This window comes from Trachypithecus francoisi, unplaced genomic scaffold (assembly GCF_009764315.1).
Source record: "Trachypithecus francoisi isolate TF-2019V2 unplaced genomic scaffold, Tfra_2.0 Lachesis_group10, whole genome shotgun sequence".
Lineage (NCBI taxonomy): Eukaryota > Metazoa > Chordata > Mammalia > Primates > Cercopithecidae > Trachypithecus > Trachypithecus francoisi.
The window spans coordinates 107,223,494-107,246,696 of NW_022681455.1; the positions used below are offsets into that span (position 1 = coordinate 107,223,494).

At 48.9% G+C, this 23,203-nt stretch overlaps 1 protein-coding gene and 1 long non-coding RNA gene across 2 annotated transcripts in view; one reads left to right on the top strand and one right to left on the bottom strand.

The window, feature by feature from the left end:
- Positions 1 to 1,055, bottom strand: part of CMTM4 (CKLF like MARVEL transmembrane domain containing 4) — an 81,916-nt gene extending 80,861 nt beyond the window's left edge. The window contains exon 1 of the mRNA XM_033218694.1: positions 533 to 1,055. Within this exon, the coding sequence (XP_033074585.1) occupies positions 533 to 718 (186 nt within the window). The 5' untranslated portion in view covers positions 719 to 1,055. The remainder of the gene's footprint in view (positions 1 to 532) is intronic.
- On the top strand, positions 258 to 20,981 carry LOC117087911. Its single transcript, XR_004438944.1, has 3 exons — positions 258 to 444; positions 1,759 to 1,851; positions 20,854 to 20,981. It is a non-coding gene; the product is annotated as an uncharacterized LOC117087911 (long non-coding RNA).
- The last annotated feature ends 2,222 nt before the right edge of the window (positions 20,982 to 23,203 follow it).

The window sequence follows — 23,203 nt, forward strand, 5'->3', positions numbered from 1 at the left end:
CCCCCACGGCATCAGGGCTACCTGCCTCCATCCAACAAATACTTACTAAGCGCCTACCATATACGCCTGGCACCCAGCTAGATATCAAGGGGGAACCAAGCCACAGTCCCTCGTCTCCGCAGGCAGAAACAGACGAGCACCTTCTGGAGGTTGTGCGGGCCGGGAAAACCTGCCACAGGTTGCTAAGACCAGCCGTACCCAGGAGACAGCAGGATTCCCAGCAGCACCCAGCCCAGTAACGCCACCGACTCCCGCGAGCGAGGGCGGAGCTGACAGGTAGGCCCGAGGGCAGGTGCTCAGGTAGGAGGCGCACACCTGAGGCTGCCGGCCTGGGAAGGACAGGCTCTGGCCGAGGGCGGGGTCCCCAGAGGAGGCTGCAGAGTGGCCCCGGGACCCCGCGAGGGAGAGAGGGCGCGAGGAGCGGGCTCCGGCCCCGGCAAGCGGGTACGCGGCGGAGGCCCCGCAGCGGGGCGGGGAGGGAGGCGTGCGGCTAGGCCGCCCTCTGGCACCTGGGGCCCCGCCCGGCACCTACCACTTGGGCGACCTTGAGGCGGCCGAGCGCGCCACGCAGGTAGTCGGGGTCGCAGCGCAGGCCGGCCAGTCCGCGGCGCTGGCTCACCGGCTCGGTGGTGGGCTGGTACGGGCTGCTGGCGCCCGAGATCATGGAGGTGCTCGAGGCCTCGCCCTCGAAGCCGTCCAGCTCCTCGCCGCTCCGCATGCTGCCGCCCGGCCCGGGCCGCCTCGCGCGGCAGGCTCCCGGCGCCAGGAGCGGGCGGGCTCAGCGGGGCCGCCGCATCGCCGCCGCCGCCCGACTGACCGCCTGCGGCCCGCCCGCCGCCGCCGCCTCTCGCCCGCCGCCCGGCTGCGGCTGCGGCTCGGTCCGCTCGGGCTCGGCTCCCGCCGCCTCGGCAGCGGAAAGGGAGGGAGGCGGGAGCCTGGAGAGGGAAGGAGGCGGGAGCCGGCGCGCCGGGCCGGGAGGGGCGGAGCCAGGCCGCAGCCGGCGGCTCGGAGGAGCTCCGCGGCTCGGGCGAGGTGGAGGCGGCGGCGCCGCCGCGGGCCTCGGAGCGGGGCGGGGCGCCGACTCCTCAGGCCCCGCCCCGGCCCCGCCCCCACCTGCGCCTCGAGCCGGAGCCGGAGCCGCTGGTTGGCGCTGGCGATCCCGGCATGCGGGTTAATGGGGTTCAGGCAGCGGGGTCCTGGGGCTGAGGAAAGGGTCGAGGTGGACCTGGAGGCCATGGAGTTGCCTTCCCAGGCGCTGCCTCAGGTTCTCCTTTGGAGAAAGTGGGGTCCTCGAAGCATAGGGTGGGGAGCTTCCCAGTAAAGACCGAGACGGGCTGCGCCACCCGGGTGCCGGGAACAGTGCGTGGCCAGGATGGGCCTGACTCGGACTGTTGGGCCGACGAGAGGTGGGTAAGTGCCTGGGCTCCCACGCCGGGCGCCTGCAACAAACCGGTTCCGAGGCCAGGGGCGAAGCGGGCAGGGTGAAGAGCCGCCCCACTGCAGGTTGTCCCCACCGGCCTGACCCAGGCGACCGACACGTTCCTTTCCTCTCAGCTGAAAAGCTTTGCTAGCTCTGTCTAGGCATCAAGTAAGGTTAAACACAGATTTTGCCCCGAAGGGCATTAATTAGGGACCAATTTACAATTAAAGTGTGAAGGCTAATTTTAAGCTAAGTAAAACACTGACTTTCTAAGAAGTGTCGCTTTTATATTGAACCCTTCCACAACCACAAATAACCCAGAGCTTGCCATGTTCTAGGCACCGAGCAAGGCGCTTGAAGAACGTATCGTTGTTATTGCTGTTTTACAGAAGAAGAGACTAAGGCTGCAGACTGGAAGTAGCTTGTCCAAGGTAACACAGTTCATTGATGGGCAGAGCCCAGGTTCCTACTTTTTCTTTTTTTTTTAAAAAAAGTATTTATTATTATCATCATCATTATTTTTGTAGAGATAGGGCCTCACTGTGTTGCCCAGGCTGATCTCGAACTCCCGGGCTCAAGCGATCCTCCTGCCTCAGCCTGCCAAAGTGCTGGGATTACAGGTGTGAGTGACCTTGCCCAGCACTCAACTTTTTCAAAGATCGGAAGGACAGTGACTCTAATATTGTTGTCCTTCTGTATGGGGGCAGGAGAGGAAGCCTCTTTTCAGGACCCCCTCAAATACCAAAATCTGAAAATGCTCTCAAATCCTTTATATAAAATGGTGTTGTATTTACATATAACCTACACACATCCTCTCATATACTTTAAATAATTGTTCTACTGTATTACTTTTTATCTATATTTGTGTGTGTGTATGTGTTGTTTGGGGGGTTTTTTGTGTGTTTATTTTCTGAGACAGAGTCTCGCTTGTTGCCCAGGCTGGAGTGCTGTGGTGAGATCTTGGCTCACGGCAACCTCCGCCACCTGGGTTCAAGCGATTCTCCCACGTCAGCCTCCTGAGCAGCTGGGACCACAGGCACGTGCCACCACGCCCAGCTAATTTTGGTATTTTTAGTAGAGACAGGGTTTCACCATGTTGGCCAGGCAGGTCTCAAACTCCTGGCCTCAAGTTATCTACCCGCCTTAGCCTCCCAAAGGGTTGGGATTACAGGTGTGAGCCACTGTGCCCTGTTTTTTTGTTTGTTTGTTTTGTTTTTAAATAGACTTCACTCTGTCACCCAGGCTGGAGTAGTACAGTAGTACAATCATAGCTCACTGTAGCCTCAACCCCCTAGACTCAAGCAATCCTCCTGTCTCAGCCTCCTGAGTAACTGGGACTACAGGCATACCACCACCATGCCTGGCTAAGTTGTTTTTTCTTTCTTTTTTTTAGAGATAGGGTCTCATTTTGTTGCCCAGGCTGGTCTCAAACTTCTGATCTCAGCAGTCCTCCCACCTCAGCCTCCCAAAGTGCTGGGATTACAGGCATGAGCCACCACGTCCAGCTTATTTTTTATTGTTTTTTCCAAATACTTTTTTTTTTGAGACGGAGTCTCATTCTGTCACCCAGTGACATGATCACAGTGCACTGCAACCTCCACCTCCCAGGTTTAAGCAATTCTTCATGCTTCAGCCTCCTGTGTAGCTGGGATTACAGGTACCCACTAACACACCTGGCTAATTTTTGTGATTTCAGTAGAGACAGGGTTTTGCCATGTTGGCCAGGCTGGTCTTGAGCTCCTAACCTCAAGTGATCTGCCCACCTTGGCCTCCCAAAGTGCTGTGATTACAGGCATGAGCCACGGCGCCCAGCCTGTTTTTTTCCAAATTTTTTTTTATCAGCAGTTGGTTGAATCCATAGCTGCAGAACCCACAGATACAAAGGACTGACCCTAAATCAACAAATATTTATTGGGCACTTACTATGGGTTAAGCAATATACTAAGAATTTGGGATAGACAACCAGCCGATGGTGACATTGAGTGGCTGGATGTAGAGTCTTGCCTCTGCTTTCTCCCAAAGTCCCAGTGAAATGACAGTTACAGGAATTTTTTTGAGGGGGTGAGGGTGGGCATTACACTGTTGGGATAAAGAATGGGAAAGGAGACTGGGCACTATGGCTCATGCCGGTAATCCTAGCACTTTGGGAGGCTGAGGTGGGAGTTCACTTGAGATCAAGAGTTCAAAACCAGCCTGACCAACATGTTGAAACCTTGTCTCTACTAAAAATACAAAAAAAAATTAGCCGTGCATGGTGGCGAGCGCCTGTAATCCCAGCTACTCAGGAGGCTGAGGCAGGAGAATTGCTTGAATCCGGGAGGCGGAGGTTGTAGTGAGCTGAGATCACCCCACTGTACTCCAGCCTGGGCCACCAAAAAAAAAAAAAATAGAATGGGAAAGGAGACAATGGCAACAAAATGTTGGAAGCTGGGAAGCAAATGGGCAAGTGTAACTTAGCAGATCCAAGAAAGCCAAACCCTAAACTGGCAGGGGAAAGGCTGAAATATTATGCAGCAAGAGTAATAAACAAGAAGATCAAGTGAAAGTCTTTTAAAGAAGCAAGTGGATCCCTAGATCCCTTTTCACACCCATCCCCCAAGAATGGAGCTTTGTTCTCTGGAGAGGGTGAAGCAGAAAGCCTCTTAGTTAGAGATCACTAGGCACAGTTCAGGGAAGGAATAGTGTACTAAAAACAGGGGGAATAAGTGAAAGTTTGCTTGCTGAATGAGACCCCACAGACATCCTTCCCTAGATCATGGTAGCCAAGACCTCACATTCTCTCTGGAAAACATGATTAGCACAAGAAAAAAGACCTAAAGATCCTGACAATGGAAGCCCAGCCAGATCACCCAACACTGAATCCCACAGCTGAGACTTCTCACCTACAGGCACAGAGCTTCCAATGAGCTTTTGGGGACCCTACTTTGAAATATCAATGACAACTAAGAGTCACCAAACATTTGAGGAAAGCCTATAACATAACAGAGGTCAAAACCAAGAAACAGATATATATCATTAAATGTTTACAATGGTATATATATGTGTGTGTATATATACCATTTTATACACATGTATATATCAGTATTCTCAGGTAAACTGAGAAGATACTGTAACCATAAAAAGTTTAGAATAAGGCTGGGCATGGTGGCCCATTCCTGTAATCCCAGCACTTTGGGAAGCTGAGGCGTGTGGATCATTTACAGTCAGAAGTTGGAGACCAGCCTGGCCAACATGATGAAATTCTGTCTCTACTAAAAAAAAAAAAAACTTAGCCCAGAGTGGTGGTGCATGTCTGTAGTCCCAGCTACTCAGGAGGCTGAAGCAGGAGAATCACTTAAGCCCGGGAGGCAGAGGTGGCAGTGAGCCAAGATCGCACCACTGCACTCCAGCCTGGGTGACAGAGCAAGACTCTGTCTCAAAAAAAGTTTAGAATAAGGCTGAGTGCAGTAGCTCACACCTGTAATCTCAGCGTTTTGGGAGGTTGAGATGGGCAGATGGCTTGAGCCTGGGAGTTCGAGACCAGCCTGAGCAACACAGCAAGACCCCATCTCTATAAAATTAAAAAAAAAAAAAAAAAAAAAGTTTAGAATAAGATGTTGCCAAAAAGGAATATTCAGAGAAAAAAAAAACCTCTTAGACAAGCACATGAAAATATGCTCAGTGTTATTAGTTGAAGGAAATTAGGGAAATGCAAATCAAAACCACTTCATAACTACTAGGATGGCTATAATAAGAACAACAGGAAATTACAAGTGTTGGTGAGGATGTGGAGAAACTGGAACCCTTATACATTGCTGGTAAGAATGTAAATGGTGTAACTGCTGGGTTCAAAGTTTGGCAGTGCTTCAAACAGTTACATAGAATTACTATATGACCCAGTAATTCCACTCCTGCGTATATACCCAAAAGAACTGATAATGGGTGGCCGGGCATAGTGGCTCATGCCTGTTATCCCAGCACTTTGGGAGGTCAAGACAGGTAGATTACTTAAGTCCAGGAATTCAAGACCAGCCTGGGCAATATGGCAAGACCCCATCACTACAAAAAATACAAAAAACTAGCTGGGTGTGGTGGCACATGCCTGTAGTTCCAGCTGCTTGGGAGGCTCAGGTGGAAGGATTGCTTGAACCTGGGAGAGGAAGGTTGCAGTGAGCTGAGATTGTACCGCCGCACTCCAGCCTGGGTGACAGAGTGATACGCTTTCTCAAATAAAATAAAAAAGAAAGAAAATAAAATAAAGAAAAACATTGATAATAGGTGCTGAAACAAAAACTTGTACAAGACATGCCAGGCTCCATGATGCATGCCTGTAGTCCTAGCTACTCAGAAGCCTGAGGCAGGAAGAACACTTGAGCCCAGGAATTCAAGGCTGTAGTTTGCTATGATTGCACCTGTGCGTACTACAAACTCCAGCCTGGCAACACGGCAAGACACCATCTAAACAAACAAAACCTTATTTTTATGCTCTTATTTAAAAAGAAACAAAAAAAAACCTTCTTCATGAATGTTCATAGCAGCACTATTCACAGTAGCTGAAAAGCAGGCACAAGCCAAGTGTCCTCCATTACCCCATGAAACAGGAGTTTGAGACCAGTCTGGCCAACATGGTGAAAACCCATCTCTACTAAAAATACAAAAATTAGCCGGGCGTGGTGGCATGTGCCTGTAATCCCAGCTACTCGGGAGGCTGAGGCAGGAGAATTGCTTGAACCCGGGAGGCAGAGGTTGCAGTGAGCCAAGATCATGCCACGGCACTGCAGCCTAGGTAACAGAGTGAGACTCTGTCTCCAAAAAAAAAAGAAAAGAAAAAAAGAATGTTTGAGGGCCAGGTGGGTTACTCATGCCTGTAATCTCAGCACTTTAGGAGGCCAACGTGGGTGGATCACCTGAGGTCAGGAGTTTGAGACCAGCCTGGCCAATGTGGCCAAATCCCATCTCTACTAAAAATACAAAAATTAGCTGGGCATGGCAGTATGCGCCTGTAGTCCCAGCTACTCAGGAGGCTGAGACAGGAGAGTTGCTTGAACCTGGGAGGCGGAGGTTGCAGTGAGCTGAGATCGTGCGAACCTGGGTGACAGAGCGAGACTCCATCTCAAAAAAAAAAAAGTGTTTGAGGCCCAGTGTGGTGCCTCACGCCTATAATCGCAACATTTTGGGAGAAGCCAAGAAGGTGGGCGAATCACTTGAACTCAGAAGTTCAAGAACAGCCTGGGCAACATGGTGAGACCCTGTCTCTACAAAAAAATGAGTCGTGTATATTGGCGCACCCCTGTAGTCCCAGCTACTTGGGAGGCTGAGGTAGGAGAATCACCTGAGCTCCAGAAGTCGAGACTGCAGTGAGCCATGATCATACCACTGCACTTCAACCTGGCCAACAGAGTGAGACCCTGTCTCAAAAAAAAAAAAGATTTTTAAAAAAACAAACTTGGCATTTGGTAGGATGAATAGTCCCTGCCAGTGGGGACATGGAGAGCCAGTATTGAAACTAGTAAATGCAACAGAATATATGCTGAGTGTTGTTGGAAGGAGAGTGTTCCTGATGGTAGGGACATTTCCAGCAAAAAGACATTGAGTCTGTGGGTCAGAATTTCAGCTGAGATCTGAAATACAAACACGAGTTATCCAAGCAAAAGGGTTAGGGGAAAATATTGCAGGCAGAGGGAACAACATGTGCCAAGTCCCAGAGGCAAGCACCAGCAAGGCGCACTGAAGAGAATGGAGTGCAGAATTCAAGTTGGGGGAACTGGCAGAGGAGACCTGAAGCTGAAAGGCAGCCGCAGGCCAGTCCCCTGTGGGACCTCATGGTCCATAGAAGAGGGTAGGTTCTAAACAGGAGAGGGCTAAGCCTGAGAGTGGTCCAACAAGGCCTGCCTTGAAGGATGCTCTCTCTGTCTTCAGTGCAGCAATGGATTGAACAGAGGCAAGAGTGGAGGCTGTCCTCCAGTACTTATTAAACTGTTTCCTGTTCCTGGACACTAGCCTAAGTTTATTTTTAGTGCTAGGGACAGACTCAAAATTTTCACTTCTGGTTTTTAAAAGAAGTTTGCAGACTTCCAAAGGGTGTTGTTGGGAATCCCACACGGATCCTTAAATAGTAGACAAAACCTGGTATTGTGGTGCCTTCCTTGGGGTTGGATTGTAATACATCATGAGTCCCTGGGTGTAGCTGTGCCTCTGGGTGTCTACGGGTGCTGAAGACAAAATGAAGATGACACAGAAACAGACAGCCCTTGGCCAGGTCCCTGGGTTCCAGGGTCTAGTTGCCATATCCAAGCTGACTCAGGACAACCAGACTCAGAAGAGACTGATTAATAAGCCAGATGCTACTTTGTTAATTACTGCTGGAGGATAGACTCTGCCAGAATGCTGATTCTTATCTTAGACCGTTATGCTGGAAGAGCTGCTCAGGGCAGCCAGCTGATGTGGAAGGACGTGCCTGGGCCTCAGGAGGCTTAAGCTGCTGCCCAGGGTCTTGTGTTACAACAGCATCTTTCTCACCCAAGGCAGTGCTTAGGCACTAGCAAGTTCCTTATCATTGACCCTTTTCTCTAGACAGTCAGCACCTGTCTGTTTAGAACATGCTCACGTTTAGCATCTTTAGATAGGGGCTAGTCCCCAGGATACCTTGGTTCACCTGGATCAGGTTTGTCCCTCAGTGTCTCATTTAGTCCTGGGCTTGGCTCCCTCCAAGGGCAACTATCTCCAAGTCTGGAGACCACTAACCGTACCCTCCTTTTATACACACACACACTCTCACACTCTGACTTCCCTGAGCATCAGGACTCATGGAGAGTCCTAACCTCAAAAGCATTGGTCTAGGCCGGGTGCAGTGGCTCATGCCTATAATCCCAACTCTTTGTGGGGCAGAGACAGGAGGATCACTTGAGGCCAGGAGTTCAAGACCAGCCTGGGCAACATAGCAAGACTCTATCTTTATGAAAAGTAAGAAAAGGAGAAAAAAAAAAAGCATTGGTCCTATGAAGACCTTAGATTCTAAATTTCATGAAGGGCTAGGAGCAAAACACCTTCCCAAACTGTGGTCCCTGCATGTTCTGTGTCTGGAGTCAGTGCCTAATCATGGAGAGGAGAGATGGGTTTTCAGTTCATTTTGTCTCTCACTGAGGCCCCTCCTCAGTGCATCTTACAAATGTAGGGGAATGGGGATAGCTTGTCCTGTAACTTCTGTTAAGCAATAGAGTTGATCTACTACATTTCATACACTCAGTAATTAGCCGGAGCCCAGCTGGGCACAGTGGCTCAGGCCTGTAATCCCAGCACTTTGGGAGGCCGAGGTGGGCAGATCACAAGGTCAGGAGTTCGAGACCAGCCTGGCCAACATGGTGAAACCCCATCTCTACTAAAAATACAAAAATTAGCCGGGAGTGGTGGCACATGCCTGTAGTCCCAACTACTTGGGAGGCTGAGGCAGGAGAATTGCTTGAACCCAGGAGGTGGAGGTTGCAGTGAGCTGAGATTGGACCACTGCACTCCAGCCCGGGCGATAGAGCAAAACTCTGTCTCGGGGAAAAAAAAAAAAAATTAGCAGGAGCCCTTAAAAACTTCTACCTCAAACAGAAAAATACAGACAGGGGCAGTAAGCAGAAGATTTCAAGCATAAGGCATATAGTAGGAAAACTGATTAAGTTCATCATTAATGATTATCAATGTTAAAAGCATGAGCCAAAATCACAAGAACATTTTTAATTTAGTGCTTCAAGACTAACAACTTGGTATGAAATGATTCTGTTGCTAAAAGGCCTTTTAAAGAAAAGTACCAGGCTGGGCGCAGTGCCTTATGCCTGTAAATTCCAGCACTGTGGGAGGCTGAGACAGGCGGATCACTTGAATTCAGGAGTTCGAGACCACCCTGGGCAACATGGTGAAACCCTGTCTTTACAAAAAATACAAAAATTAGCCAATCATCTTAAGTGTGCACCTGTAATCCCAGCTCCTTGGGGGACTGAGGCAGGAGGATCGGATCCATTGAGTATAGAAGGTCGAGGCTGCAGTGAGTAGTGATCGTGAAGAAGGTGAGGCTGCACTCCAGCCTGGGCAACAGAGCAAGATTCTGTCTCAAAAAATAAATAAAAATTTTTAAAAATAAAGGTGTCAGTATAAGTCTTCATGTCTGAAGGATTAGACTCAAAGATGTAAAAATAAAAACCCATTGTTTTGTGTTTGAAAGAAGCTGATGTCCCTGTCCCTCTCCTTGGTGGCAGGGCCCTGACCAGACTCCTTCAGCAATGTTCCATGCCTGGAGGGAGGGGCCAGAGCCTGGGCGAGTTCCAGGAAGGAGTGGTTCAGGGGGGAGAGTTAACTGCTGTTTCTGAAGGAACTCGTCCCTTCAGCTGGAAAAATGCTCTCTGAGTCTCTAAAAATAGTGCTCGTTGGGATTTTCCAGTTTGACATTCCTTTGGTTACAATGACCAAAGACAATCCAAGCCAGTCCACCCTGGGCCGCTAACCAGAGCCTCTGGGGAATCCCAGCTTCTGCGGGACCCCCGTTTGTGGTTCCTGCTGCTTCCAAAATGTAATGATTTGGGGAGGATTCACCTGCTCAGCAGCCGCCTCGCTTCTCCCTGGCTGCCCTCCACCTTCTCTCTCCATGGCAGAGGAAGGGGCATGGGTTTCTGGGGAAGAAGGCTGAGAGTGTGGCCACAAGGAAATGTGGGACCTGGCTTCACTTACCCTCCAGGACTGGTGTCCATGCTGGGCCTGGCTCAACTAGCCATGTGAACCCCAGGGAGATGCTGAGGTAACCAGGAGGCAACAGACACCTCGTCAGGCATTTGCGGCTGCCTCACCCTCCGGGGCCAGGCACTGGGCCATATCCTGGGCCTTCACATAGAAGAACTGCGGTGGGAGGGAGTTGTAAACCAAAAGTATCTGAGACAAGTCTCAATCAATTCAGAAGTTTATTTTGCCAAGGTTGAGGATCCACCCGGGGACAGGTCTGTGCCTTTCTCTGAAGATGATTTTCAGGACTTCATTATTTAATAACTTTTTGAGACAGACTCTCACTGTCGCCGAGGCCGGAGGGCAATGGTGCCACCTCAGCTCACTGTAACCTCCGCTTCCTCGGTTCAAGTGATTCTGCTGCCTCAGCCTCTCGAGTAGCTGGGATTACAGGCGCCTGCCACTGGCCAACAAGGCGAAACCCCATCTCTACTAAAAATACAAAAATTAGCCAGGTGTGGTGGCGTGCACCTTTAATCCCACCCACTCAGGAGGCTGAGGCAGGAGAGTCGCTTGAACCTGGAAGGCAGAGATTGCAGTGAGCCAAGATCCAGATCGCGCCACTGCACTCCAGCCTGGGTGACACAGTGAGACTCCGTCTCAAAAAAAAACAAAAAAAAAAAACAAAAAAGGCCCCAGGGTTCAGAAAGAGGTGAGTGGTCTGGGTTCTTTCACAAATATGGGCAGGGTCTAGAAGGTATGTGAAGGGCAGGGTCAGAGACAGAGGGACAGGAAGGTTGGGAACTGATTGTGAAGACGCCTACAGTCCGGAGAGCCATGAGAGCTGCATTTTGCTCCTTAAGCAGGGGACTGACATGATCAGATTTGGACAAAACAAAAAGCACTGATGAATAATTCAAAGCCTTATCTCCAGATGTCAAATGGGTAGTAGAGACACTGTTGCCGTGAATAATGTATAGAGCCCTTTTAAGGGGAAAAAGGTCTCAGGGACCCCAAGAGAACATCTGCAGGCATCCAGGGCTCCCCAGACCCATTTGGGGAAACCCTGGAGCAGCCAGAATTGCCCCAAGAGTTCAAGCAGCCAGATTCACGAGCCCCTGAGCAAAGCCTCGAAGGTCGGACTGGCCTCAGTGAGCTATCAGAGTGGGCAGGAAAGCATAATGGGAGGAGGATACAGCAAGGGCAGAGGCCAGGAGGCTGGGAGGCTGGGGGAGGAGAAGTGAAAGGGTGGCTGGAAAAACACTCTTATTTTATTTTTATATTTTTGAGATGGAGTCCCACTCTATTGCCCTGGAGTGGCGCGACTGCAACCTCAGCCTCCCTGGTTCAAGTGGTTCTCCTGCCCAGCCTCTCAAGTAGCTGGGATTACAGGTGCCCGCCACCATGCTTGGCTAATTTTTGTATTTTTAGTAGAGATGGGGTTTCGCCATGTTGGCCAGGCTGGTCTTGAACTCCTGACCTCAAGTGATCCATCTGCGTTGGCCTCCCAAAGTGCTGGGATTACAGGCGTGAGCCACTGCACTCAGCCAGGAACACACTTCGTAAAGTAGTGAGGTTAGAGAGGTGTTAGGGGCCACTGTGAAAGGCCTGAATATCATACCACTTTGACTCTTAGCATGCACACATGGGCTGGTTAATTAATTAAATGTATGTATTTGAAAACAATCTTAAAATTACAAAACAAACAAACAAACAAAAACGGTAAGTACAGTATAAAGAATGCTTTTCCCTGAATCATTTGAGAGTACATTACCAACCTAACACCCCATCACCCTCAAATACTTTAGTATTTTCTACCAAGGACATTCTCTGCTTTTACCAGAATATGCATCAAAATCAGAAAATTAATTTTTATTTTATTTATTTTATTAGAGACCGAGTCTTGCTCTGTCGCCCGGGCTGGAGTGCAGTGGCGTGATCTCAGCTCACTGCAACCTGTCTCCTGAATTCAAGCAATTCTCATGCCTCAGCCTCCCGGGTAGCTGGGACTACAGGCGCGCAGCTCCACGCCCAACTAATTTTTGTATTTTTAGTAGAGATGAGGTTTCACCATGTTGGCCAGCCTCATCTCAAACTCCTGATCTCAACTGATTCGCCTGCCTTGGCCTCCCAAAGTGGGATTACAGGCATGAGCCACCACACCTGGCCAGGAAATTATTTTTGATACATTCCTACCATCTAACCCTCACATTCCAATCAAGTTTTGCCAAATGTCCCTATAATGTCTCTGTAGCAAAATGAAGCCATTAAGGATCATGTGTTGCTCTTCTTGTTGTCATGTCGCCAGTTTCCTTCAGACTAGAACAGTTCCTCAGACCCTCCTTGTCTTTTATGACCTTAACACCTTCAAAGATGTAATGCACCAAGTTATTTTGTACCATGTCCCTCAATCTGGGTTTGTCTTACATTTCTTTGTGATTAGATCCTGGTTATACATTTTTGGCAGAAATCCCCCAGCAGTGACATTGTGTTCTCTGCGCAGCCTATCAGGAGGCATGCGACTGCTATGCATCCCATTATTAATGATGTTCACTTCCATCAGGTGATTGAGCTTGTGGCCGCCAGGCTTTTCCACTGTAACATGCTGTTTCCCCCTTGTAATGAATAAATCTGACACTTTGTGCATCAAAATAAATACTGATAGTAATGGATTATAACCCATTGAATAAATCATGTAAATTTGAAGTTTTGATGAGGAATGGAATGCTGTTTCACACTGAACTTTCAATTTACTAATTTATTTATATAGCCTCATGACTTCCTATTTTATTCAATGAGTTATAATCCATTATGATCTTTTTTTTTCCTTTTTTTGATGTTCAAATTGTTCCTGGCCAGTGGCCTTCTCTCGGTCTCTCTCTAAGAGACAGCGTCTTGGCCAGGCGCAGTGGCTCACGTCTGTAATCCTAACACTTTGGGAGGCCAAGGTGGGCGAATCACTTGAGGTCAGGAGTTCGAAACCAGTCTGGCCAACATGGTGAAACCCCGTCTCTACTAAAAATAAATTTTAAAAAAATTAGCCAGACATGGTGTCAGGTGCCTGTAATCCCAGCTACTCAGGAGGCTGAGGCAGGAGAATCACTTGAACCCAGGAGGCGAGGTTGCAGTGAGCCGATATTGCACCACTGCACTCTAGCCTGGGCAACAGAGTAAGACTCTGTCTCAAAAATAAATAAATAATAATAATAATTGGCCAGGCGCAGTGGCTCATGCCTGTAATCCCAGCACATTGGGAGGCCGAGGTGGGCAGATCACCTGAGGTCAGGAGTTCGAGACCAGCCTGGCTAACATGGTGAAACTCCATCTACTAAAAATACAAAACTACAAAAATTAGCTGGATGTGGTGGCAGCCACCTGTAATCCCAGCTACTCGGGAAGCTGAGCCAGGAGAATCACTTGAACCTGGGAGGCAGAGGTTGCAGTGAGCCAAGATCACGCCATTGTACTCCACCCTGGGTGACAAGAGCAAACCTCCATCTCAAAAATAAAATAAAATAAAATAAATAACATCCACATAGTGAAACCCCATCTCTACTAAAAATACAAAAAATTAGCCGGGTGTGGTGGTGGCGGGTGCCTGTAATCCTAGCTACTCAGGAGGCTGAGGCAGGAGAATCGCTTGAACCTGGGATGTGGAGGTTGTAGCAAGCCGAGATTGTGTCACTGCACACCAGCTGGGGTGACAGTGGGAGACTCCATCTCAAAAAAATAAATTAAATTAAATTAAAATTGAAAAAAGAGACACATCTTGCTGTTGCCCAGGTTGGAGTGCAGTGGCTACTCAAAGGCACCATCATAGCTCACTGCAGCCTCAAAACTCCTGGTCTCAAGAAATCCTCCCACGTCAGCCTCCTGAGTAGCAGAGTTGACAGGCATGCACTACCATGCCCAGCTCCTTTCTTTAAATTTTTTTTTTTTTTTTTTTTTTTTTGAGACAGAGTCTCGCTCTGCCGCCGGGCTGGAGTGCAGTGGCTGGATCTCAGCTCACTGCAAGCTCCGCCTCCCGGGTTCACACCATTCTCCTGCCTCAGCCTCCCGAGTAGCTGGGACTACAGGCGCCCGCCACCACGCCCGGCTAGTTTTTTGTATTTTTTTAGTAGAGACGGGGTTTCACCGTGTTAGCCAGGATGGTCTCGATCTCCTGACCTCGTGATCCGCCCGTCTCGGCCTCCCAAAGTGCTGGGATTACAGGCTTGAGCCACCGTGCCCGGCCTAAATTTTTTTTCATGCCTTTATGCGTACAGCTCCTGTCTTTTGACATGTATCTATGGTTCTGTGAGCCCTTTCTTACTTTCTGGCATAGATGTTCTAAGCTCTTCTTACACTTTTCCTGTCTCAGCCCTGGAATCAGCCATTTCCCCGAGAAACCCCAGGTTTTTTATTATCATTTTTTTTTTCCTTGCTTCCTCATCCTCTGCCTCTCAGCCCCTATTATTTATTTATTTTGAGATGGAGTCTCGCTCTGTCGCCCACGCTGGAGTGCAGTGGCGTGATCTTGATTCACAACCTCTGCCTCCCGGGTTCAAGGGATTCTCCTGCCTCAGCCTCCCAAGTAGCTGGAACTACAGGGTGTGCCACTATGCCTGGCTAATTTTTGTATTTTTAGTAGAGACCAGGTTTCGCCATGCTGGCCAGGCTGGTTTCGAACCCCTGACCTTGTGATCTACCCATCTCGGCCTCCCAAAGTGCTGGGATTACAGGTGTGAGCCACCACACCCGGCCCCATTTATTTTTAAGACAGAGTCTTTCATTGTGGTCCAGGCTGGAGTACAGTGGCACGATCTCAGCTTACTGCAACCTCTACCTCCCAGGTTTAAGCGATTCTTCTGCCTCAATTTCCTGAGCATCTGGGATTACAGGTGCACACCACCACCCAGCTAATTTTTGTATTTTTGGTAGAGACAGGGTTTCACAATGTTGGCCAGGCTGGTCTTGAACTCCCGACCTCAGGTGCTCGACCTGCCTTGGCCTACCAAAGTGTTGGGATTACAGATGTGAGCTACCGTGCCCAGCTTATTTATTGATTTACTTATTGAGATGGAGTCTCACATCGCTTCTTGGTCTTTTGGCTAAGATCAAGTGAGATGGAGTCTCGCTCTGTTGCCCAGGCTGGAGTGCAGTGGCACAATCTTGGCTCACTGCAACCTCTACATTCTGGGGTTTAAGCAGTTCTCTTGCCTCAGCCTCCCAAGAAGCTGAGACTACAGGTGTGCACCACCCTGCTGGCTAATTTTTGTATTTTTAGTAGAGACAGGGTTTTGCCATATTGGCCAGGCTGGTCTCAAACCTCTGGCTTCAAGCAATCTGCCCACCTCGGCCTCCTAAAGTGCTTGGATCACAGGCATAAGCCATCACACCTGGCCCCCGATTTATTTTATGAGAGAACGGTATTTAGAAACCAAGATCATGGCATAAGGTGTGCTCATTGCCATTGGGCTGTTGCTGCTCCCAGGCCCTCTCAGGGCAAAAAGCTAAGGGATACATGTGTGCAAACACATACACATATGTGCACACCTCTATATCTACAGGGTCTCACTCCATCACCCAGGCTGGAGTGCAGTGGCCCAGTCATGGCTCACCACAGCCTTGGCTTCCCAGGCTCCAGCAATACCCCAGACTCAGCCTCAAGACTAGCTGGGATTACAGGTGCATGCCACCACACCTGGCTTATTTTTATATTTTTTGTAGAGATGGGGTTTCACTATGTTGTCCAGGCTGGTCTTGAACTCCCAGGCTCAAGCAATGTGCCCACCCTGGCCTCCCAAAATGCTGGGCTTTGCAGGCGTGAGCCACTGAACCTGGCCTTTTGAAAATTTGTATGCATGAGTGTATTGAAGACCATGGGCTGGGCATGGTAGCTCACACCTGTAATCCTAACACTTTGGGAGGCCAAGGAGGCAGGATTGCGTGAGCCTGGGAGTTCAAGACCAGTCTGAACAACATGGCAAAACCCCATCTCTACAAAAAGACAAAAAAATTAGCTGGGTGTGGTGGTGCACACCTGTAGTCCTGGCTACTCAGGAGGTTGAGGCAGAAGGACTGCTTGAGCCTGGGAGGCAGAGGTTGTGGTGAGCTGTGATCATGCCACTACACTCCAGCCTGGGCAACAGAGTGAGACCCTGCCTCAAAAAAAAAAAAAAAAAAGACACCCAAACCACGCATTCACACTGATGCCTCCAACTCCAATATAACGCCATATACATTTAACTTATTTGACCAATGCCTATATGCAGCCCCTCTTCCATCACCTCGATCCGTGCACAGATGCCCTCCTTACCACATGACCCTGCCCTTGGCCACCCCACTCAGACACCCCATGCCTGCTCTACTCTTTGTAGACACCCTCTCCTCTCCACTAGGGTAGGCTACCCATGGGTTTGCTCTCACTCACTCAGTCTCTGACTCTCTGCACTCCTGCCCCATCCCCAAATAAGTATATCCTCTCCACCCTGCTTGGGCTAATACTCTATGCCAGGCCATTCATCCATTCCTACTCATGGGGACGGATACTCTCCACCCTGCTCAGGTTCCAAACCCTCCTTTGGGTCTCCACAATTCCCCACTCCACCCCCAGGCAGACACCTGCTATGCTCTGCCCACCTAAAGGCTTCAGGGCTTAATTGTTGGGGGAGAAGAGGTTGACAAAGATTTTGGTTTTTATTTTGAGCAGAGAAAACCTGAGTGTGGCATTCAAGACATCAGTTAACTTGTCTGTTGTTCCCAGAATACCAGCCCGGTAGGGGGAGGGCCTACCTTGTTCGCCTCCCATCACTTGTATTTTGAGTGTCACCAACCCATGCCCACAGTTCCCTGGAAGATGGCTATGGTTACTGAGCAGAAGCAGGGAGGAGGCCCCAAGAGGCCACATACCTCAAACACGTGTTTGGATGCCCACACATGCAGATGGCAGAAAGCTGCCTTGCCCAAGAAATCAGGCAGTTGCCAGGTGATGGAATTTATGGTGTGCTGAAAGCTTGTCTGCCCTAAAATAGCTCTCTTGCTCAGTCTCAACTAGCAATTTATTTCTTCAGATTTAAGACCTGGCGTTTAGCACTGCCTGGGCTACCAGCTGACTAGCTAGGGAAAGGTATGCAGACTGGGTAAAGGACGGCTGCAAGACAGCAGCAATACTTCATTTCTTATTCCCAACTCTGTTCCTGACTTTGTGTGACCTTGGCAAATAATTTCTAAGGCCTTTTTTTTTTTTTTTTTGAGATGGAGTTTTTGCTCTTTTCACCCAGGCTGGAGTGCAATGGTGCAATCTTGGCTCACTGAAACCTCTGCCTCCCGGGTTCAAGCGATTCTCCTGCCTCAGCCTCCCGAGGAGCTGCGATTACAGGTGCCCAGCACCACACCCAGCTAATTTTTGTATTTTTAGTAGACACAGAATTTCACCACATTGTCCAGGTTAATCTTGAATTCCTGACCTCAGGTGATCCACCTGCCTTGGCCTCCCAAAGTGCTGGGATTACAGGCATGAGTCACTGTGCCCGGCCTTTTTTTTTTTTTTTGAGTCAAGGTCTCACTGTCACCCAGGAGTGCAGTGGCTCACTGCAGCCTTGGCCTGGGCTCAAGCAATTCTCAGCACCTCAGCCTCCAGGGTAGCTGGGACCACAGGCATGTGCCACCATGCCTGACTCATTATTTATTTATTTATTTTTTGTAGAGACAGAGTCTCACTGTGCTGCCCAGGCTGGTCTCAAACTCCTGGGCCCAAGTGATCCTCCAGCCTCAGACTCTCAAAGTGCTGGGATTATAGGCATAAGCCACATGCCTGGTCTCTAAAGCCTTTTCAAGAACTGAGGCCGGTCACACAATTTATTCAGGGCTGGTTCTATTTGGGGACACTGTCTGCAAGCCAGGCACTGTGCTAGGCACACATCCAGCATCCCTATGAGGGAGGTGAGAATCTCCTCACTGGATGCTGAGATTCAGAGGTTAGCTGACTTCTCCATGACTACACAACTGTGAAGTTCTGGGGCCACGACTCAAACCCCAGTCGACCTGAAACAAGTTCCCAGCTGAAACAGCCCAGGTGTTGGGCCTGGGGCTATAGGTTACAGGTTTTCTTTTATGTCAGAGCAGTTCTGATTCGGCTCAATGCCAGAAATATTTACGGTTCCAAGTTTGAAGCTGTTCTTGGTGATGATTCCCATGAGGACTCAGCACCAGCAGCAGGCGATGTTTGCTGAACTCCCCTTTGTGACTAGGACTGTACTATCTATTCATAGGTATCAGGGAGAAACCCGCTCCTAGGGAGCAAAAACTCCCAGCATTGTCGTAGTTATGACAAATTCACCAATTCACAAGTGCTGATTTCCTCTGGGGCAGGGACTGTGAGGGGGAAGAGAAGGTGGGGCAGGAGAGAGAAAACAGAGGATGAAAGGTACTATCACCAGAGTCCAAATCCCAAGGCTCATAAAAACATGGACCTTTACCAAGCCTCGGAAACCCGGCATGTGAATGTTCTCAAAGGGCGTTCTGTGGGACCTGGAAGATGCCCACAGTCAAAGACGTGTCAGACCTACCAGTCACCCATAAAACAAATCAAAACCAAAATCTGTCTAATGGAGTGGTTACCAGACTGGGAAAGGGATGGGGGAAGAAAGGATGAGGAAGGCTGGTCGATGAGCATAGTGACAATTAGATAGCAGTAGTAAGTTCTAGTATTCTATCGCATAGTAGGATGACTATGGTTAACAGTAAGGTACTGGGCCAGGCGCAGTGGCTCACGCCTGTAATCCCAACGTTTTGGGAGGCCCAGACAGGTGAATTGCTGGAGTTCAGGAATTTGGGACCACTCTGGACAACATGGTGAACCTCATCTCTACAAAAAATACAAAAATTAGCCAGGCATGGTGACATGCACCTGTAGTCCCAGTTACTTGGGAGGTAAGGTGGAAGGATCACTTGAGCCCAGGTTAAGGCTGCAGTCAGCCACGACTGCACTGCTGCACCCCAGCCTGGGTGGCAGAGCAAGACAGTCTCAACATAAATAAAATAAAATACACCTTCTCGACACTCACATATTTTCTTTTTTTTTTTTTTTTTTTTTTTTTTTTGTGAGGCGGAGTCTCGCTCTGTCGCCCGGGCTGGAGTGCAGTGGCCGGATCTCAGCTCACTGCAAGCTCCGCCTCCCGGGTTTACGCCATTCTCCTGCCTCAGCCTCCTGAGTAGCTGGGACTACAGGCGCCCGCCACCTCGCCCGGCTAGTTTTTTTGTATTTTTAGTAGAGACGGGGTTTCACCGTGTTAGCCAGGATGGTCTTGATCTCCTGACCTCGTGATTCGCCCGTCTCGGCCTCCCAAAGTGCTGGGATTACAGGCTTGAGCCACCGCGCCCGGCCTGACACTCACATATTTTCTATATACAAAGCTTGAACAGTGACAGTATTGTTTCCTATATACACAAAGTTGAATTCCAGGCTAGCACCTGTTCGATGATTTTGAATAGGTAAAAAACAGATTCACAAACTGTGCCAAATATTTTAAATATAAAGGGCAGATGTTAACAGGCCACAAGCTGCACCCCCACTCTTTAAAATAAATTATTGCCTTAAAAAGGCACATAAATTGTTGAACTCTTCCCAAAACAAAAACTTAAATGCTTCACATTGGGTTTGCTTTTTCTAGTAGAACTTTAAATAGTTCTTTAAAGATCCTGCTTGGGTGAGATTTGTGGGGAGGCAGGGCAGGGAGGATGGAGGAGCTCGATGATCACTTAGGAATGTCAGTTAATTCAGTTCTACACAAGAAATAAGTTTGTTACAGAACATTACACATGAAAATATCTTAATATTGTCATTAAATGCATTTTTATATAGGAATGTATTTATTTTTTCTTTTTTTGAGACGAAGTTTCACTCTTGTTGCCCAGGCTGGAGTGCAGTGGCTCGATCTCGGGTCACTGCACTTCCGCCTCCCGGGTTCAAGCAATTCTCCTGCCTCAGCCTCCTGAGTAGCTGGGATTTCAGGTGCGCATCACCACGACCGGCTAATTTTTGTATTTTTAGTAGAGACAGAGTTTCACCATGTTGGTCAGGCTGGTCTCCAACTCCTGACGACCTTGTGATCCGCCCACTTCGGCCTCCCAAAGTACTGGGATTACAGGTGTGAGCCACCACGCCTAGCCAATAATTTGTATTTTTAGTAGAGATGGGGTTTCATCGTGTTGGCAAGGCTGGTCTCGAACTCTTGACCTCAGGCAATCCACCCCCATTGGCCTCCCAAAGTGCTAGGATTACAGGCATGAGCCACCATGCCCGGCCAGGAAGTTTTTTTTTTTTTTTTGGTGAGACAAGAGTCCCACTCCATAACCCAGGCTGGAGTGCAGTGGCACAATCGCAGCTCACTACAACCTCCACCTCCCGGGCTCAAGTGATTCTCCTGCCTCAGCCTCCCTAGTAGCTGGGATTATAGGCACTCACCACCACACCCAGGTAATTTTTGTGTTTTTAGTAGAGACAGGGTTTCACCATGTTGGAAAGGCTGGACCTGAACTCCTGACCTCAGGTGATCCACCCACCTCGGCCTCCCAAAGTGCTGGGATTACAGGCGTGAGCCACTGCGCCAGCCAAATTTTCACATAGTAATTTCGTAACAAGGTTAGGTACATTTGAAAAGCTAGGCTTGTCCCATTTGAAATACTGCCCAAGGTTGGGGAAAGGAATTCCTGACCCACACAGAATCCACCCCCAATTCCTAGCCTCAAACCCCTGCTGTCTCCTCTCCTTTCAGGCTGAGAGTCCCTCAGCGTCAAGCCCAGGAAGATACTTCTGTGAGCCAGCAGGGTGTGCTGTTCATCTCCAGTGGGAGTTTCAGCTGCTTCCTTCCTTGGGCCCTCACCACCACTGCTACCAACCTGTCACTTCTGCCTCCTGGTCAGAACACACCCTCTCTCCCTTGTCAATCACAGACAGCACTTGGCATCCTTTCAGCTATCTGCAAGCCTTGCAGGGTAAGGAATACAATACTAAATACCTCAGAACCCAGGACTCTGTTGTGGCATCCTGTAGGAGCTGCACCAGGGACCACCACAGTGAACAATCAAAGGATATCCATGCCTCTATGCTCTGTTCTCTTTAGAGATGATATTTATATTACAAACTGAAATGCCACAACCAAAAAGCGTAGGAGCCAAGAATGAGGTTGCTGGATCAGTGTTAGAGATGACATCCTAGAGATGTTTTCAGGGTCGTCAATCACACCAAAGACCTACCACATGCCAGGCACATGTGTACCTCCTCTAATGTCCACAATGACTAGAAAGAAATTTTATCCCTACTTTTCAAAGATGGGAAAAGGAGGCCTAAGAGGGGTGAAGCTCCCCAGTTTTGGTTGTTTTCCTGTTTTGCTTCTTGATCAATTTCTCATCCATTTGAACTGCACTTGCTTGATTCAAAAGTCACCACAGAATGAACTAGGACTGGAATCCATTAGTGCCCATGCCCTCCCCAACACTCCAACTGCCTCCCTCCACAGGTTGCTCCCAAGCCCGAGGTGGCAGAAGAGAATTCGAGAGGTTAATGGTGTGTGTGAGGGCTCCTAAGGCAGGTCTACAGGCAGGCCAGCCTGCCAGCCTCACAGGCACACCTAGGAACATTTGTACTGGTGAAAGTCTGTCTCAAGGCCTGCCAAGGGTACCTGCCGCAGGCAACACCTAAAGCTCTTCATACCTTAAGAGAAAGTAAATTCCAAGATATGAGTGGAAGACACCTCAACTTGCATTTCCCAGCAAGACACCTGCGACTGCAGTCCCTTCTCCCTTTGTAGAGGGTATTGGGTACTTTCTCTCTCTGCCATTTCTCTCCACCTAGCAAGAGTGACTCTTCCATTCCTTACCGAAAGAGGAAAAGGTTGAATAGTAGCACACAGCTGCTTATGACCACAGATGAAAACACTCTTGATTGATACATTTTCCCCATCTGCTTTATTATTTTTTTGAGACACAGTCTCACTCTGTCACCCAGGCTGTAGTGTAGTGGCACGATCTCGGCTCGCTGCAACCTCTGCCTCCCAGGATCAAGTGATTCTCCTGTCTCAGCCTCCCAAATAACTGGGACTACAGGCATGGCCACCTGCCTGGCTAATTTTTGTATTTTTAGCAGAGACAGGGTTTCACCATGTTGGCCAGGCTGGTCTCGAACTCCTGACCTTGTGATCCGCCTACTTCAGCTTCCCAAAGTGCTGGGATTACAGATGTGAGCCACCATGCATGGGCCCCTGATTGCTTTAAATGAGCACAGAGTATCAGCATACCACCATGATTAGTTCAAACTCAGAAGCTAGACTGCCTGCGTTCAAATTCTGGACCTTAGCAGCTACTTACTTATCCATGTCTTAATTTCCTCATCTGGAAACTAAGATGGATATCAGCGGAGTTGTTGTGAAGTTTAAATCAGTTTGTATAAACCACCTAGAAGAGTGACTGGTGGCTGGGTGCCATGGTTCACACCTGTAATCCTAGCACTCTGAGAGGCGGGCGGATCACCTGAGGTCAGGAGTTCGAGACAAGTCTGTCCAATATAGTGAAACCCTGTCTCTACTAAAAATACAAAAATAGCCGGGCGTAGTGGTGCGCGCCTTTAGTCCCAGCTACTTGGGAGGCTGAGGCAGGAGAATCACTTGAACCCAGGAGGTGGAGGTTGCAGTGAGCCAAGATTGTGCCACGGCACTCCAGCCTGGGCGACAGAGCAAGACTGCATCTCAAAAATAAAATAAAATAAAATAAAATAGAAATAAAAATAGAAGAGTGACTGGAATATAGCAATCTCCAATGTAAGCATTTGCTATTACAATGTTAATGCCCATATCATCAAATAAAATAATCCCCAACACATTTATTCACCAAACTTCCTAACTTAATTTTAAGACAAAATATAACAATGAATTAATAATCTGTACAAGTGCTGACAGGCGGGCAGATTGGTGTGACCTCTATGGAAGGGATTTTGATATCTAACAACCACAGATGCGCATTTACCTTTTAAGTAGGTAGGTCCACTGCTAGGAATTTACCCTGAAGACACATCTCCAAAATAAAACACAAGATATGCAGAAGGTTACTCACTGCAGCATTAGATATAAT